Below are 16,620 nucleotides of genomic sequence, written 5' to 3' on the forward strand. Positions count from 1 at the left end.
ATAATAACACAGAATAAGACTCATTAACTCTCTGCTTATCTTGTTTTCTCTCACTACACTAGCTACCATTTATACGTGCTGATTCACATTTGCCTGAGCTCCTAACTCCCCTCTCCACCTCTAGTAGTCTGAAAATAGAGCAGAATAATTTTGGATACCTGTGGGATGGTGAGTGTGCTGACCCCTGATGACTGCTCATACACAAGTTGGGTCACCGCCACGCCTTCTTTAAACCACTTGAGTGACGTGTCCTTGTTTGTGTTTGTCACCTGTTTATGGAGAGATATACCATACCTGAAATACAAGTCCTCTAAAATGGATTGGTTTAAAATAAAATAGTCAAATCTATGTAAATAAATGCCAGTCATTAAAAGAGTTTCTGTAATTACTGGTAACTGATAATAATAAGTTACAGAAATCATTTAAAGTAAGAGTTCTAACTTATTTGCTTTCTTGTGAAAAGTTAGATGAGAAGATTGATTCCACTCTCAATAGTCTGTCCACTCAATATGAGGCTGGAGCAATAAGCGAGTTAGCTTAGCTTAGCTTAGCATAGCTTAGCTAGCCTGGCTCTGTCCAAAGGTAACTAAATCTGCCATCCAGCATCTCTACAGTTCACTAATTAACACACTATACCTTGTTTCTTTTATTTGTCCAAAAACCAGAAAAGTGCAAAAAACGACATAAGGAATTCAGAAAGTCGCCCAAAATGTCAAACTCTTTCTTTAAGAAGTAATAACAAAAGTACAACATTGTCTTGCCCCGAGTGAACTTTGCAACACATTAGCAAATTTACACTAAGGAATTATTGCAGAATTAATAATGAAAGATGAAACATTTCTGGGCTCTTAATGTTATGTTAGTTCTCTTATTACAATTAGCAAATGTATTCTGTAAAATGTACAAAAAGTACCTTGCACTTTATAATCAGTTCACAATCCTCATTTACACTCCACGACAAGTATTCCTGGAAATACGGCCCTGGGGAAAACAGAACAAATGAATATCCATCTAGAAACAGTGACCTTCAGCCAATAATTTATTCACAGCAACCAATGAAACACAAATGCATCATAATATGGCAATTTATGGCAATTATAGCTGTGTGATATAAACCATAGTGCTGAAAGTGACAGCTGCCTGAAATAAAGCATCGGACAATGCATAACATGCAAGTAACAAACGTGTGTCTTACTTTAATATCTGTTTTGCATCATGTTATTCTGCAGGTTTTAGACAATATGTGTTATGTGGGCTTTGAGTCTCAGAATGAATCGTAGATCGTTAAAATAGGGCCTATAGTGTGAGATGGTCTGTTTGCACAAGCAGCAACTGGGACACTGGCCTCTACACACAAAAGAGTTGTATAGCTTCTCCTTATCACATCTGAGAGCTCAGGTAATGAAAACATGGAGTTCAGTAGCACAGGAAGCGTCCTTCTTTCTTTGTGCGACTATTTAGTTTCAAGAGGTTTCAAAACAAAGCAACTGAGTCCCTATAAAGACCATCAAAAAGCTATTGCAACTGGTAGATGTAATTGTATTAACTATACAGTATCTGTTAATGATGTTTGGAGACTCTCACCAGACTTTCTTTGTTGGTCACGTCGGTTTTTATCAGCCAGGGCCAGCGTCTCACAAAACTCTGAAAGAGACAAAAACAGAGTGCAAAAACAGTAAAATCACACAGGTCATATGGGGAGTAGTGATGATAACTTGTTTCTCCAAAAGGTTATTGTTTCCAAAATAATATCAACTTCATTTTGAACTGCTCTGCCAATCGTAGGAGGGGTGCATGTGTGGGTGAGGAAAATAGACTTTTGAGTGAAAGTTGCAGGGAAACAAAAAATGTAAACAGAGAGAAAATAATGTTATGAATTGAGAACAGGTTGTTGATGTGCCGTACAACAACATTTATAAAGCAAGACAAGAAAAGAGATAGTAAGTATAGGATCATTTATTCATCAAAAAGGAAACAAATAAAAATCTTTCCTGGAGTCATCATGCCACAAACCAGGCCCTCTAACTGTTGTTGAAAGAAATTAAGAAGATCAGATATATTGATACTATCTTTAATGTTACCTCATGTAGCACATTAAATGTAAACGATAATTGCAATCAAAAACACCATCCCACATTTTTGAACTACCTCTCTTATCAAAAATCATAATTTTCTCCATCACTCATATCCCTTTGATTTATACTTAAATTGTAAAATGATTAAAGGTGCCCTGCCACACGTATTTCATAAATTTGTGGTAATGTCTGAAGTTCTACCATGAACTCTGCAACATTTTTTGTGGAAACAAATGCCTTGGTTACCTTGTTCCAAGACATTCTAGTGTGGTATAGAAAGCCTGCAGGAAGACTCAGCTCGATTTCTGCCAGTTCTCATTAATATTCAACAAGCTAAGCTGTTTGAATCTGATTGGCTAACAGCTAGCCAGTGAGAGCCTGGCTGTCAGAATCCTTTACCCAGCCCAACTGGGCGAGCTAATGAATAGTAATGAGCTCAGGCAATATGATGTCAGACTGACCAGCTTTTGTAATTGGCCTGAATTCTCCACTTATTTCTTTTCGGTGGCTAGAGCTGACAAAGGAGGTAGCAGTTCATTTTCACATTCACAACATAACACAAACACATATGGACCTAACATATTTCAAAAAATGCACGTAAAAACGGTTTTGTATGGCAGGGCACCTTTAACTAATCCTAGTGGCTTAGTGATTAAGATGCATTACATGTAAATCACAAGTCCAGAGTTAGGCTAATCGTTTTCTGGTTTTACTGATCTTCCACTAAAAGAAATATACCCAGAGCAGAGGCAGATCAGTTTAAGAATGGACACACACAAAAGTTATTGCAATTGTCTTCTGCAAGAAGACACCGACCACCACAGTTTACAGCAGGGGTCTTCAACATTTTTTAAGCCAAGGACCCCTTAATTGAAAGAGAGACGGATCAGGGACCCCCTACTACATATATTGTATAAAATGAAGTTGCATATTAATCTGGTCCTACAATAACTTTTAAGGCAGCCTAAAGCATTTATAGATACTTTTTTTTGCATAGAATACTAAGCTATTCAAATAGCCTAATAATTGTTGGCATGATTTTATAAATCATGTTTTAATGTTAACCCTTAAATGTGAAACAAATGTGAAACAGTCAATCCTTTGGGATGAACTGTATCTGTGGATGGCTACCTTAGTGACTAATTACTTACTGGCCAGTAAGCCTACCATCAGTGGATTTATATTTGCTAATAATATGTTGGAATAATGTTAGACTTTTAAATTTTTGCAAAAACTTTCAAAAATTAACAATCATTTGGAGGACCCCCTGGAGTGACTCTGAGGAACCCCTGGGGGTCCCGGACCCCCTGTTGAAGACCCCTGGTTTACAGTAATTAAGGTCCTCTTAAAACAGCAGAGAAAATGTTGAGAGAAAATGCAAATGAGCTGAACCCAATGGATGTACAACAGATAGTTTGCATTGCAAATAGGCTAGTTTCTTTTAATCTATTTCCACTAAGATATTGGCTTTTTCTATCTATCTATCTATCTATCTATCTATCTATCTATCTATCTATCTATCTAGCATGTCTCTTCTAGGGCTGTAACTAGGATTTAAAAAATTTAAAAACAAATTATTTATTATTGTGTTTTTTCAATTTATTCAATTCTGTTACTACATTAAAAATGCAGTTGGGAAATTCGGAATGATTTATTTATGTGTCCTAAAGCTATCACAATTTAATAGATTTACTCTAAATGCTAGAGTTACTGTAGTTAATGAATTGCAGGATGGTTGCTGAAGTTGCTGAACACCGCAAATACCCAGAAGATACACAAGAGGACATGACCTCAGTGGTAGCTTCAGCCTTAGTCTCAAACAAATATCCTGTTTCAAAGAAGAAAATGTCACAACAAGGAAGTAAAGACAACATTTCATCACTGCGTCGGTGTGAAATTGAGCTGATGTGATGTCACATTTACACGGATGCCTGTTCTGTTCTATTGTTCCTCTACATTTGTGCTCGTCTCTCATTACGGTATGAAACAAAAAAACAATTTGACAACTTAGTGGCAACTGAGTGAATGACTTACTTTGATCCACAAAGACCAAAGTGAACTGGTTCTTGGCGCGGCCGTCCTTCAGCTGAGCCGTATACTGGCCCTCGTCCTCCTGAGAGAGCTGCTCCAACAGAATCTCCACCAGACCTTTGGCCTTGTCGAAGGTGATCTTACGGTGCTGCAGAAGAGCAAACAAGCATTGCCACACATTCAGCACGCTAAACAGCAGACAGATGATCCCAGATGGCAGGTAGACATGCCACTTGCAATAGTACACAGACAATATAGTGTGTATCAGTGCATGATAAAAATGCACACTGTAGATGAAACATTCCTTTTTTCTAAACACACACACACACACACACACACACACACACACACACACACACACACACACACACACACACACAGAAACACAAACAAACAGGAAGCAGCGTTTGAGCTCATTTTCATGACTGTTATGTTGATCAAGATAAGTGCATGCCTTGCATGTTGATAGGCCTCGGTGGTGGATGTGATTTGTGATGTATGGCAAGCCTGAGGGCCCTAATCAGCTAAATGGCTTTTGAATTCGCAAACCTCAGCTGTGATCATTTAGAAATAACGTGTAATCAGTACTGTTCAAGTGGAGCTCTGATATGGAGAAATAATGGAATAAATGAAAATGAAATTGAAGCGAGGAATGTAAGCTGCTGAATATAAAGCAGTCGCCCACCTCGCACAAACACGAGCAAACACGGACACACAAAATGTATCTGACGGAGTTGTGAAAGCACAATAAATATACTGTGTTGTGTTTGCTTTTCCCTCTGTGGACACATCAGTGCACAGTTCAATAACCTTGGCGGCAGTGCTGATTATTTTTAACTTGGTGTCATAACACATATGAGTGCTGAGGAGGTTTGTTCACATTCAGTTAGTGTTCCTTGATGATTATACTGTTTTATTTTAGGTCATCTTGCAATGGAAGGTGAAATCACTGTGTGCCTATTTTCCATATTTCCAAATTGCTTTTTGTTCTTGTAGCAAATAGCTACGGCTTTCACTGAGCTGTTTTGTGAAAGTAAATGAATTCTGAGGGCATATTTGAGAAATATGAAACACATTAAGTGCAAGTATACAAATATCAGCATGATTTGTGCAAACGATACCGTACACTGAAAAGAGGGGACATGTCTTTATTATTAATATGTCATAATATTTATTTACATAATGCCTTACATGCCTTCCATTTCAAAGGGCAGTTTCACCCACTCCTAGAGACCCAGTATTAAGTGATGACATACTGTTGATTTACTACCCTGACAAATAAAGAAAGCTGTCCAAACTCTCTAATCATTCCACCTTTGCCTTTGTGGTAGAAATTCTAATAAAGCTCAGTGCAAATTCTTTCAGGAAGATGTCAAATAACCCAATCACTACTATTTCTTCTTAAATCAAATCAGCTGTTTAGAGGCGTCACTTTTTAGTTAAACCAATCATGAAATTCAAGGACCAATCACAGCATTACAACTCTGCTTTAAATCTGTTCTCTCCCTGTGCTGTCAGCTGTTGTTTTAGGTAAAGCACTCAACCCTCCACCTCCCCTTCCACCTCCGGTCATCGTTTTTCTTCCGGCTGACCGCTCCGTTGCCTCCTTCGGTCTGGTCTCCGGACTCCTTCGCCGCCGCCACCAGTGTCTAGACTCCATCGGGGGTTATGTCTTGTTTCTCTACCCCTTTTAAAAAATGTTATTACAACGACGGAGTCTAATCTCCAAAGACTCTGTACATTTTATTATGCATTTGTACAATAAATATTTTGCATATCTGCAAACGAAGTCCCTCCTGATTAAAATACCTTGTAGGGAATCTAACCAAAACTGACACGTGTACCAGATGTTGACTCCTTCTCCACCTTAAGCCCAGTTGATCCTCCTGTCTTTCGGACTTCATGAAATTAGCTCAGTTCTCAGACCTTTCTGTTGCCTTGGACACCTGCTCTGCATCGTTGTTGGCAGCCTCAATTTGCTGCCTTCCAGTATGGTTATCAAAACACTAATTGCTGTTTTCGATTCATAGTGACATGTCATGAACGCAGCTGCATGCATCTACACACTAATGTTATAGTGTATAAGCCTTGTAGAGTTGTATGCCATTTGTGATTTTCCTACTTTTTCAACACTAAATAGAGGGACTTTAGAGATACAGTTAATGTCCTTTACTCAAAATATTTGATTAGATATTGTGAATCTCAAAAAGGGAAGGTTTTAGCCTGATAATCAAACTGAATTGTCTTTTCATTTCCGCCTGGAAGAAGCACTCAGATCCAAGTAGCTTTTTTTACTGTTGTAGCTGAAACAGTACTTTATACATGGTTAGGTAGTTTAGGTCAGGGCCCCTCCAGAGGGCCACAAGATAAACCTGAGGGGTTGTGAGGTGGTTAATCAGGTAGAAAAGAGGAAGTTCTGGGACACAGATCTGTATATATTTTTTGGACTATTCTCCAATCTTTGTTTTTCTTTTTACATACAGTATGTATGTTTGGGTCTCAAACTGTTATTGAAATGAAAACATCCGAGAAGTTAAGAGGGAACTGTGTCTTTGGTGGAATTGCTAACTCATAGTCATCTGAAATGTGACCAGGGTCAAATGTTTCTTTTGAGCGTACAATATTATTCACCTAACTCCCTTTAACCTAAGTGAACCAAACACTAAAATCATGACCACAAATAATGTAGTGTGATTAGTGACTGTTGGAAATGTAGTATTTCGCACACACTTCACCCTCATGCAGTGGTGAAATGATTTGGATAAGTTATGGTTTGGCGAGTAAGGATGGGCCCCACATATTTCCCCTATTCTTTTTAAATGTCATATCCTAACCTAGCAGCCATGAATTTAGCAACTTGATGAACGGCAGGCTGACAAGATTAAAGGACTCTGCCATGTGCTCAACAAATTAGAGTAAAAATTAGTATCCTTTCTAGATTATAAAAGCATAACACATGCCTAAATCATTTAATCCTAAATACCTTACACTACGAAAAGTTTTTAAGAACTGTGGATATTTAAATCCTCTAACCCTAATTTGGTTAGTGTGCTTTCTGAGGTGCCGTATTGCAGGATGGCCGGAGTGCAGTGTTCTCACCGGAGTGCTGGTGATTTCTCGGTCATTGAAGATGAGACGGAGCTCAGCAGCGTTACTCAGACTCTCAGTCTGAAGCCAAAGACGTACGTCGCCTTTCTCAGAAACGTCCACCTGCCAGCCCGACTTCAGAGCTATCACTGCCAACATAAACAAACATCATTTCAGGATGTGCTGCATTAGATTAGATGATCATTTAATCACTGTAGAATTGTTGTGCAATGTCTCCGTTGGTACTTACATGGATTTCTGACTTGCCAGCTGAGTTCTTTGAGTCGCTTAAGGTCTGCAAAGAAGTAAAACCGTAGCTGAAGGTTAATTAAACTTTGTCCCATTCCTTAATATCTACATATTGTCAAAGAACAATGGCTAGAACGGCTCTATTTTTGTAAATGCAGCTGCGTCGAGGACTGAGCTTCTGTATATAGGCGCTCGCTCTACCAGGTGAGCTACCCAGGCGCCCGCAGCTCTATTTTTAAGTTGATTGAGATTATATGCTTAGTTAGACGGGTGACCTTGTGGAAGTGGTTGTGAGGTGCATAATTATTTGCTTGAGAGAAAAGCTTGATAACCCTTAAAATTAAAAGTCCTGCTCTTCATGCTGCCGTCAGCTTTTTCAATAACACAAGAGACAACTGAACTGTGTTCTTGTCTCTGTGCCTGAGGGGAAGTTGTGAATTGGACAAGACAGTTTCCTAACCTTCCACTCTCTTTCAGTTTACCTTCAGCGGTGAAGTCGTAGCTGGACGACAGGTTTGGGTTGTCGCTCATCTCCACTGTGTAGAGACCCAGATCCTCCTCAGAGGGGTCTGTGAAGGTGAGGACCGACCTGATGCACAAATTGAAAAAAAAGACAGATGCATCTACAGAGCATCTTGAGCTTGTTGTTTATCTGTCCACCCTGAAGCACCAAGTGATGTAGGTGCTGTTTTGTGCTGTCAGCCATTACACTTCACAGTGCTTTCTGTCATAATAGTGTTGCCTTTCAGCCAGCTGAGCTTAAAATTAAATTACTGTTTAACATGCTGTTATGAGTGGAACCATGTAAATGTGAGAGCTGGCAGGCAGGCTTCCCTAAAGCTAAGGGAAGGGTTGAGTTGAGAATTAAAAGAGACTGGCCTTTAATGGGTATCCCAGTGACAAATACTTTTTTTTTAAATAGCGCTTTACAGAGCAAATTCAATTGATCCGGAGCACATCTAATGTTAATCTTTGTATTTCAGTCCTATTATTGAAAACTATAACATCTGTAAAATGAAATGTATCCAAAGTTGCAGGGTAAACAGCATTTAAATATCTAAATATCACCTCTTGATCCTGCAGACTGCCACAGATTTCTTGGAATTCAAATACATAAAGACGTGTAGTTCATGTTGCACATGAACGACCCATACCCGTTCTTTTTGGTTTCTTCACGAGTTCTCCTGACGTCGATGTTCTCGGTGTAGTTTTTGCTCCACAGAAACATGTTCTCGTCATCCCTCTCATCAGTCTCGTAGCCCAGAAATATGAAACCATCGTTGTCAACTCCAATCTCAATGTCTTTGGCACCTGAGGGTGAGAGAGTGAGTTAGTGCGGCTGCAATGGGCTGCAGACACCATCAGCAATGTCATAGCATTATAGATGAGAAAACCCACAGTGTTAAAAATGCTACTGGAATTAATTATATTTATCCCCTACACATAATGCCCATACTGCATATTTTATTGTACTTTATACTTTCACTTATTTGTATCCTGAAAATGTTCTCATTTTATTTCTAACTGATTTAGCATGTTGTACCACTAAATTGCACCTGCATATGCTGAAAAGTTACATATTCACACATTTTTTAAATATATTTAAATAAAGTATGTTCCATTGCATTGGGTTGGGTGCATTTTAGTTAAAATGTTACTACATATGCTGTATAATGTAAATGTCTTTCTGTGATGTCACCACTGGATTAAAACAATTTTCTCAGTGTTCAGGTTGGCGTAAAAAGGTGCATTTAAAGGAATAGAACAGAGCCAGGCTAGCTATTTCCCTATGTTTCCAGTCTTGATGCTAAGCTAAGCTAACCATCTCCTGGCTCGAGCTTCACATTTGCGAAGGAAACTCCCACACACTGCAACATTTGCCTGAAAATGGTCTACTACACAAATGTTGCCTACTAATAAACTTTATAAAATTTTGCAAGTTAGAAAGTGTGCGGGAGTTTTCTTCACAACTTTTGACCTGCTTGTCCCCCTCCAACGCACCTGTTGTATTTTTCTCTACTGTTCAAGCTTCATATTTAACATATGGATATGACAATGGTATTGAGCTTCTTATCTAACTCCAGGCACAATAACTATTTCTTCAAAAGCACTTGTCATGTTTTGTTTGTATGTCCAGGACGCTTAAAGAAGGTCTCTGATCCTAAACTTGTCTCTATGAATAACTATTACACGAACTATATGTGGATGCTTTTTCTATTACTATATAGTCTTAGGTCCAGCATCTCCAACGAGCCTTGGATGGGATTTGTTTTATTGCAATATTTGGAGAATCTGGAGCCATGAAGGCTGACCTGGTCTGGTCTGAGCTGTGACTGGCTCCGTGGGCAGGGAAGCTCGGCCGACTCCAGCCTCGTTGACAGCCGACACACGGAGACGGTAGGTCTGACCTGCCTGAAGACCTGACACCTGGATGTCATAAGAAACACATCAAATATTTGCAGATCGTGGTCATAATTTATCATGATTATTTAAACGTATGGACCCACAGAAACACTGGAGCACTTCAAGTTTCTGCTAGGTGGAAGTAATAATACATTTATAAAAATTAAAGTAATAATAATTTACTGGCACTTACAGTTATTACATAAGCTCATACTTTACCAGGTATTAAACAAATCTTCAATCACAAGTGTATTTACCTTGTTTACTTTCTGTATGTTGAACTTGAATTTCTTTTACAGCTTTGCTCACCTTGTAATGGGTGTCAGAGATTGGCCTTTCATTCAAAGCAGTCCAGTTGTCTGATTCGCCACCCTGGCTGATTTCCAGCAAATAGCCAGTGACAGGGCTCCGTCCTTCGTACAACGGAGCCGCCCACAGCAGCACCAGGGAGTTGTTTCTCACCTCCCTGAACTCCACATCACAGGGGCAACCTAAGAGAGAGAGAGAGAGAGAGAGAGAGGAGGGCCAGACATGCTGTGTATCAGGGTGAATGCTTTTGTGCGGAGGATATACTGTATAAGTGCAGAGGAACAGAGAGTGTAAAAATAAAAATCAAGGAACTATTGGTCTGGATATATTCCCTTTGTGACCGTATATATAGTAGGCTACTCCTTTGTCTCAACGGGAAGTCTATCAGTAAAGTCAAAATGAGTACAGTGAATTTCCTTAATCTACCCCCACTGACTTCATGCTGGCACTGGTAGTTAATTTGCCTAATGATTTTCGGTCACTTTTAAATTATTAACGGCACAGAGGAAAGCCCATTTGCCGAGATTAATGAGCTGCGCTTTAAAAGTGGCATGTGTGAGAGAGCCGCTCTCTATTTTCAATATTAATGTCACAAGAAGCTGATAGGAGCGGGTCACAACAGCTGGGCTGTCTGCTGAACCAACACACTGGAATGACTTTGTTGCGTGACTCAGCGAGTGTGTGTGTGTGTGTGTGTGTGTGTGTGTGTGTGTGTGTGTGTGTGTGTGTGTGTGTGTGTGTGTGTGTGTGTCAACAATTAGATTATGTGTGTTTGTAATAAAAATGCATGGGCGTAATTTCCATTGGGGATAGAAATTTTATTGTCTCTGGTTGATTTTGTTACTAAAATCTCTCTAAACATTGTTTTCTTATTGTCAAGCCACCGCAGTCCAAATGAGAGAAGAGAGGAGTTCATAAAAATGTTGATATTTCCATCCTAGTCTCCTTCAGGTATATATGTTGGTGGATGTTGTTAGGGCTGTATGCAGCCTGAAAGGAATACTTTAGTGCAGACACTTCTCGGGCTGAAAAAGTACCTCGACTACCTTCAAAATAAATCTAACAAAGCATCTAACAAAGATAAGGCAGTAAAGGACAGAGTTCCTTGCTTTAAAGATGCACACTAAACATGGTTTTAAGTATTGTTAATGCATCAACAATACAGCAAAGGTTTAACATAGAATATTTATATATATAATTTTTCTTTTGCTATACTACCACTAATATGAGTGAAAAAAACTATTTCATGATTATTTCTTAAGTGCTAGATTAACTGTAACTAAAAATACAGGTTGAATTGTGAAATATTTCATGTGACTTTTTCCTGAGTCCTGAAGGGGGAATCTGTTTTTGTGCCCTTTCAGAGCAGCTGATTGTTTCAAGACACAGCACAGACAGCGCAGCCAGGGAAATAAAGAACAAGTCATTTTGTGTAAAAACCTTAAAAGACACAAATTATTATTCCACCCAGAGCATTTGTATGTGTCTTAAACCATTAAAACATGTCTGGAGGGGATATTTCAATAATTATACCAGCAGTGAGAATTCTTTATTATTTTTATTATCAGCTGTCGCACATTTAGGTGTGTTCCACTTTCTGCATTGTTATGGAAAAACTCAGGAGCAGCTCGACTTTGTGTGCGTAAAGAAGGTTCAGGAGACTTACACAGAAGCAGTTAATGAAATCTCGTTCGAGGAGATTTAAGATTAAACAGCACAGTTTAACCACAATGTGGTGTTGTGTAGTGCCATCCCAACTCTGAAGTTCCAGTCTTCCTGAAGGTGTATTTAAACTCATGCTGGACATACAAGATTATAGAATACCAAATACAGTCCTTCTTCACTCATCTGTGCATGTGTGAAGATGCTAATGGATCATTTACAACAACTATTCTTACCTACGTAACAAGTCACGTTGTAGGTATCCCACTTTCATCTGTGACAGTCTGGTTCAATAACATCATCCAGTGTCTCTACTGCAGTTTCTGTGTATGTATGAATGTGAGTATTAAGTGTATGTATGTACATGTGAATGTATGTGAATGTAACTTCCTCCCCTGACCTTTGCGGGATGTGAGTGCTGTCTGTGAGACAGCACTGTCTTATAATACAGCTGTGGCGCCTCCCGTCATCTATGGAGACATAGAGTTGAACTACTACTCTGCCTGAGACGGGTTAGGCCCTACTGCTGTTATGTCGGACACTGACCTGAATGAAACCTGGGGTACAACTGTCTTAACTTACACAGCATGAGTTCGTTAGCTGGAAATTCTACCAAGTGTACGAAATGATCTGAAAGTGAAGTGACATTTTCTCTCCTTACCTGGCTCTGGCATCGTCCACTTCTCACACAGGAAAGCTTCACTGGCTTCAGAGGGCTTCCCGACGCCAGCCATGTTGGCAGCAAACACATGGAAATGGTAGAAGTGTCCACTAGTCAGGTTGCAAACCTGTGGATTTACATCAGGCACAGAAAAGCTGATTAACTCTGGTAAAATGATCTGTAATAGTGAAATAATGTCCATAAGTCAAGCTAAAGACAAACAAGTGCAGACTACAGTATATACTATTTCGTTTTTTTATAAGAAGACAATTGGTTTGAAAATATGTTTTCTTCAACAAAGGTCTTTAGTTGCACATTTAGGAACTGGTTTTCTTTCTCTGGTCACTGATGGTGGCAGGTTCAAGAGCATTTAGTGGGAAAACAGATTGTGTGATTGAAGAATGTCAATTTTCCATTAAATGGTTTGACAAAACGCTAAAATATTCTGGTGTAATGATAATCCAACATGGGATGGTTACTTCATTTTGATGTGTTTAAGTTTGTTAACTCAAAAGCCTGGAAGAGAAGGCCAGATTCTAATCTGTACATATTCTGAATTCTCCAGTATAATACAGTACATGTTTTATCAGAGATTTATGAATTTTGTTGTAGACAATAAAGATCTGACTTAAATTGGGTTTCTTTATTTCTTTGTCTTTTTTGTAGCATTGTAGCATAAATCAAAACGATTCACACTGTTTTTAAAGGAAAAACACGGCTCACTTGGCACATCATACATTACCTTTACTGCTGCTGCTGCTGTCACTGCATTTTTTGCTGAGCCCCCTAGACACTTTTGCTTTGGGAAGAGAAGGGATTAAGCTTTATTGATCTGTTCATTGATCTTCCTATTCACAGCCACTTAGACTTTAAGGCCCTTATCGCCTCCGTGAACAGTTGTGAACTTGTGCTGCTCCTCTCGGCTCTCTCCCGGCAACTAATTGACACAACCAGAGGGAGCTTATTTCACAGTAATAGCAATCCCTATCTAAAAAACTATTTCCCCCACCTACCACCCCCTTCATTATCTATAGATCCTTCTCTAACCACATTTAGGTAGAATGACTACCTTCTTATAAGATCGATATACAGTCTACACTGAGAAATGCAAAGGTTGTCTGACAAAATAAGTGAAGAAAAGTACAGCTTTCATCCAGTAGATGGCAAACAGGCTGCATTTGATTCATTTGACACATATTTTTTAACTTCCAATGCTTCATCATGACAAAATTAATCACAATAAAGCAATTGACTTTACTTGAGTATTTCCATTTAAGGCTTCTTTTACTTGTACTCTACTACATTTCACAGGGAAATATTGTACTCTTTACTCCACTACAGCTGTAGTCACAAGTTCCACTGCAGGTTAAGATTCTACATAAAGCTTATAAAATACAATGCATTGTCAAGACTAAAACCGTTGTTGCCAACATTTTTGGTTTGTAGTTGAGCCCCTTTTACTTGTAAAGGAGTATTGTTTACAGTGTTATATTGGTACTTTTACTTAAGCAAATGCTCTGTGTACACAGACAGTTTATGGCAGAATTTCAATTCAAGGAGAGAAAACACAAGAGGTTCACTTTGGTTTTTGATTTAATAAAGCACGATCGGTGACATCCTGACAGCTAAAATTGTGGAAGCTTTCATGGCCATGTCATTTACATTTACTGCACAACTTTAACCCAGAAAAGAAAAGAGGCACAAAATCAATATTCCAATTACTCTACTTTACATCCAGAAAGTCAGCAACTTGATTTAAATACCAGCATAAAACAGCTGTTGTGGGAAGTGGAAATTGCACTTTCAGAGGATGTAAGGCTGTTGAAATTGCTCATTTAACCCAAAAGGGGGCGCTACATGTTCTCATCAGAGGGTTCCTTCTAGGAAAGGGGTCTCGGGATCCCCAAGACTCTGCACTTAACAACGTGTAGGGCTAATCTTTGTATACAGTCATTTTCTTTCTAATTGGATTTGTCTGTGTAAAAACAACCACTCACTTATAACACATTTGCACAATGTCTAATTACTGAGCACCTGTAATCTCCCTGAGACAGGTTAAAGATTTAACTTTCCTCCAGGTCTCCATGGACACTGCTTGTTGCCTAGTGACACAGCCAATGTAGATAAGGGAGCTTGAGCCAATGTTTCCATTATTTTAAGGCCACTGCAGTGCTAAATGAAGTGGTAAGTTAACATAATTAGGGTTTTGTTTCCATACTGTCAGTGAACAGAAAACACATTGTTATACATTATGTAGGCCTATACTGCCAGATGTGAAATGATGTGAAAGGAAAAAAGTGAGAGGCTTTACTTAGGCACAGTGGTGCTTTAAGATAAATGCTAAAGTCGGCATGCTAACATGCTCATGATGACAATACCAACATGCTGATGTTTAGCAGGTATAACTGTTATGTTCACAATCTTAGTTTAGCATATTAGCATGTTAATATTTGCTAATTAGCACAAAACACAAAGTACAACTGAGACTGATGGGGAAATCATTCGCTTTGCAGGTATTTGGTTCATAAACTTTAAAGGTCCTATGACATGCTACTTTTTGGATGCTTTTATATAGGCCTCAGTGGTCCCCTAATACTGTATCTGAAGTCTCTTTCCCGAAATTCAGCCTTGATGCAGAATTACAGCCACTAGAGCCAGTCCCACAATTAGCTTTCCTTGGGACGTGCCATTTCTGTGTCTGTAGCTTTAAATGCTATTGAGGAGGAGAGAGGGGGGGCAAGGTGGAGGGTGGGGGTGTGGCCTTGACCAACTGCCACTTTGCTTGTTTGCAAGCCATGATGTCTCTCTTTTTCTCATGGGTGGGCCAAATTCTCTGGGCGGGCAAAGCAGAGAAAGGGGAGGTAACCTTTCCCCTTATGACATCATAAAGGGAAGATTCCAGATCGGTCCGTCTGAGCTTTCATTTTCTCAAAGGCAGAGCAGGATACCCAGGGCTCGGTTTAGACCTATCGCCATTTCTAGCCACTGGGGGACCATAGGCAGGCTGGGGGAACTCATATTAATGTTAAAAAACCTAATAAAGTGAACTGTTCATGCCATGGGACCTTTAATAAATTATTGGACAAATCAAACTTTTAACCTGATCCGTGCGGATCACCAAATTCATCAGGATACATTGTCTGGGAACAATGATTGTCCGTACAAAATTTGTCCAATAGTTGTACAGATATTTTACAAAAATCCAAAAATGTGAACCTGTTGTTGGCCCTAGAGGAAAAGTTAGAGGATCACCAATGTTATTAGGATTCATTCTCTGGGCACCATGAGTCTCTTTAAAACTTTTATGGCAATCTAGCCAACAGTTGTTGAGATGTTTCAGTCTGGACCAAAGTAGTGGACTGACATGCCGCGAGCATCACACTACACCATACTTGCATCGTGCTGGAGATTTACTGACTTTAAACTGCCTTTCTTTGGTGGGCTTAACGTTGACCTCTCTCCACGTATCCATGCCCTTTTCTCTCTGGTCCAGGTAGTATCCACGTACAGGGTCTCCCCCGTTACATGCGGGGGCCCTCCAGCCCAACACCATCTCTGATGCAGTGCACAGCAGCAGGGCGATGGCAGAGGGAGCCGAGGGAACAGCTGGAGCAAGCAGAAGGAAATTTAAACAGAATTATTTATTTTTTCATAGGTGATAGAAGAGAGAATCTCAGCCAGCACCTATTCTTGCTAAATAGGCCAAGAAAAGCCAATAACTCCCAGGCCGACTACAACTGCAAATTCATAACTCTACCCATATTGAGCATTCCTGAATGAGAATAAAATAACAAAGAAATATTCAACTCATATTCTATTTGATAAAACATGTATTCCTCACAAAGAATTGGACTGCAGCCATTTATCCTCAGGTAATGGCTGAGTGGCAGAGTAGATGTGAGAATACTCTGGTGAGTGAGAGGCAAGCAAAATGAGTCATCGTTGTACTTTACTGCAGGCTGCAGAGAGCACATTATCTGAGCCTGCAACACAGCAAGTAAGAAGGTTCAACAAGTGTGTCTCCATACAGCATAAACCGACCATAATAAGAGAGAGCATTCATCTGATGTACAGTCATCTGATGAAGGCTACATAACCAAACATATGGAGACTGACATGTGGAAGGAGCACAATCTCAGTTGA

General features: G+C 39.4%; 1 protein-coding gene across 1 annotated transcript in view; it reads right to left on the bottom strand.

Annotated features, from left to right (window-relative positions):
• Window positions 1-16,620, bottom strand: part of myom3 (myomesin 3) — a 66,877-nt gene that overhangs the window by 4,844 nt on the left and 45,413 nt on the right. The window contains exons 18-29 of the mRNA XM_039807281.1: window positions 15,896-16,083; window positions 12,478-12,604; window positions 10,155-10,336; window positions 9,755-9,869; window positions 8,597-8,753; window positions 7,925-8,031; window positions 7,444-7,488; window positions 7,206-7,342; window positions 4,110-4,254; window positions 1,585-1,644; window positions 914-981; window positions 159-269 (exon numbers count right to left, since the gene is read on the bottom strand). Coding sequence (XP_039663215.1) covers window positions 159-269; window positions 914-981; window positions 1,585-1,644; window positions 4,110-4,254; window positions 7,206-7,342; window positions 7,444-7,488; window positions 7,925-8,031; window positions 8,597-8,753; window positions 9,755-9,869; window positions 10,155-10,336; window positions 12,478-12,604; window positions 15,896-16,083 — 1,442 coding nt within the window. The remainder of the gene's footprint in view (window positions 1-158; window positions 270-913; window positions 982-1,584; window positions 1,645-4,109; window positions 4,255-7,205; window positions 7,343-7,443; window positions 7,489-7,924; window positions 8,032-8,596; window positions 8,754-9,754; window positions 9,870-10,154; window positions 10,337-12,477; window positions 12,605-15,895; window positions 16,084-16,620) is intronic.

The sequence above is a fragment of the Perca fluviatilis genome, chromosome 7 (genome assembly GCF_010015445.1).
Source record: "Perca fluviatilis chromosome 7, GENO_Pfluv_1.0, whole genome shotgun sequence".
In the NCBI taxonomy this organism is placed as follows: domain Eukaryota; kingdom Metazoa; phylum Chordata; class Actinopteri; order Perciformes; family Percidae; genus Perca; species Perca fluviatilis.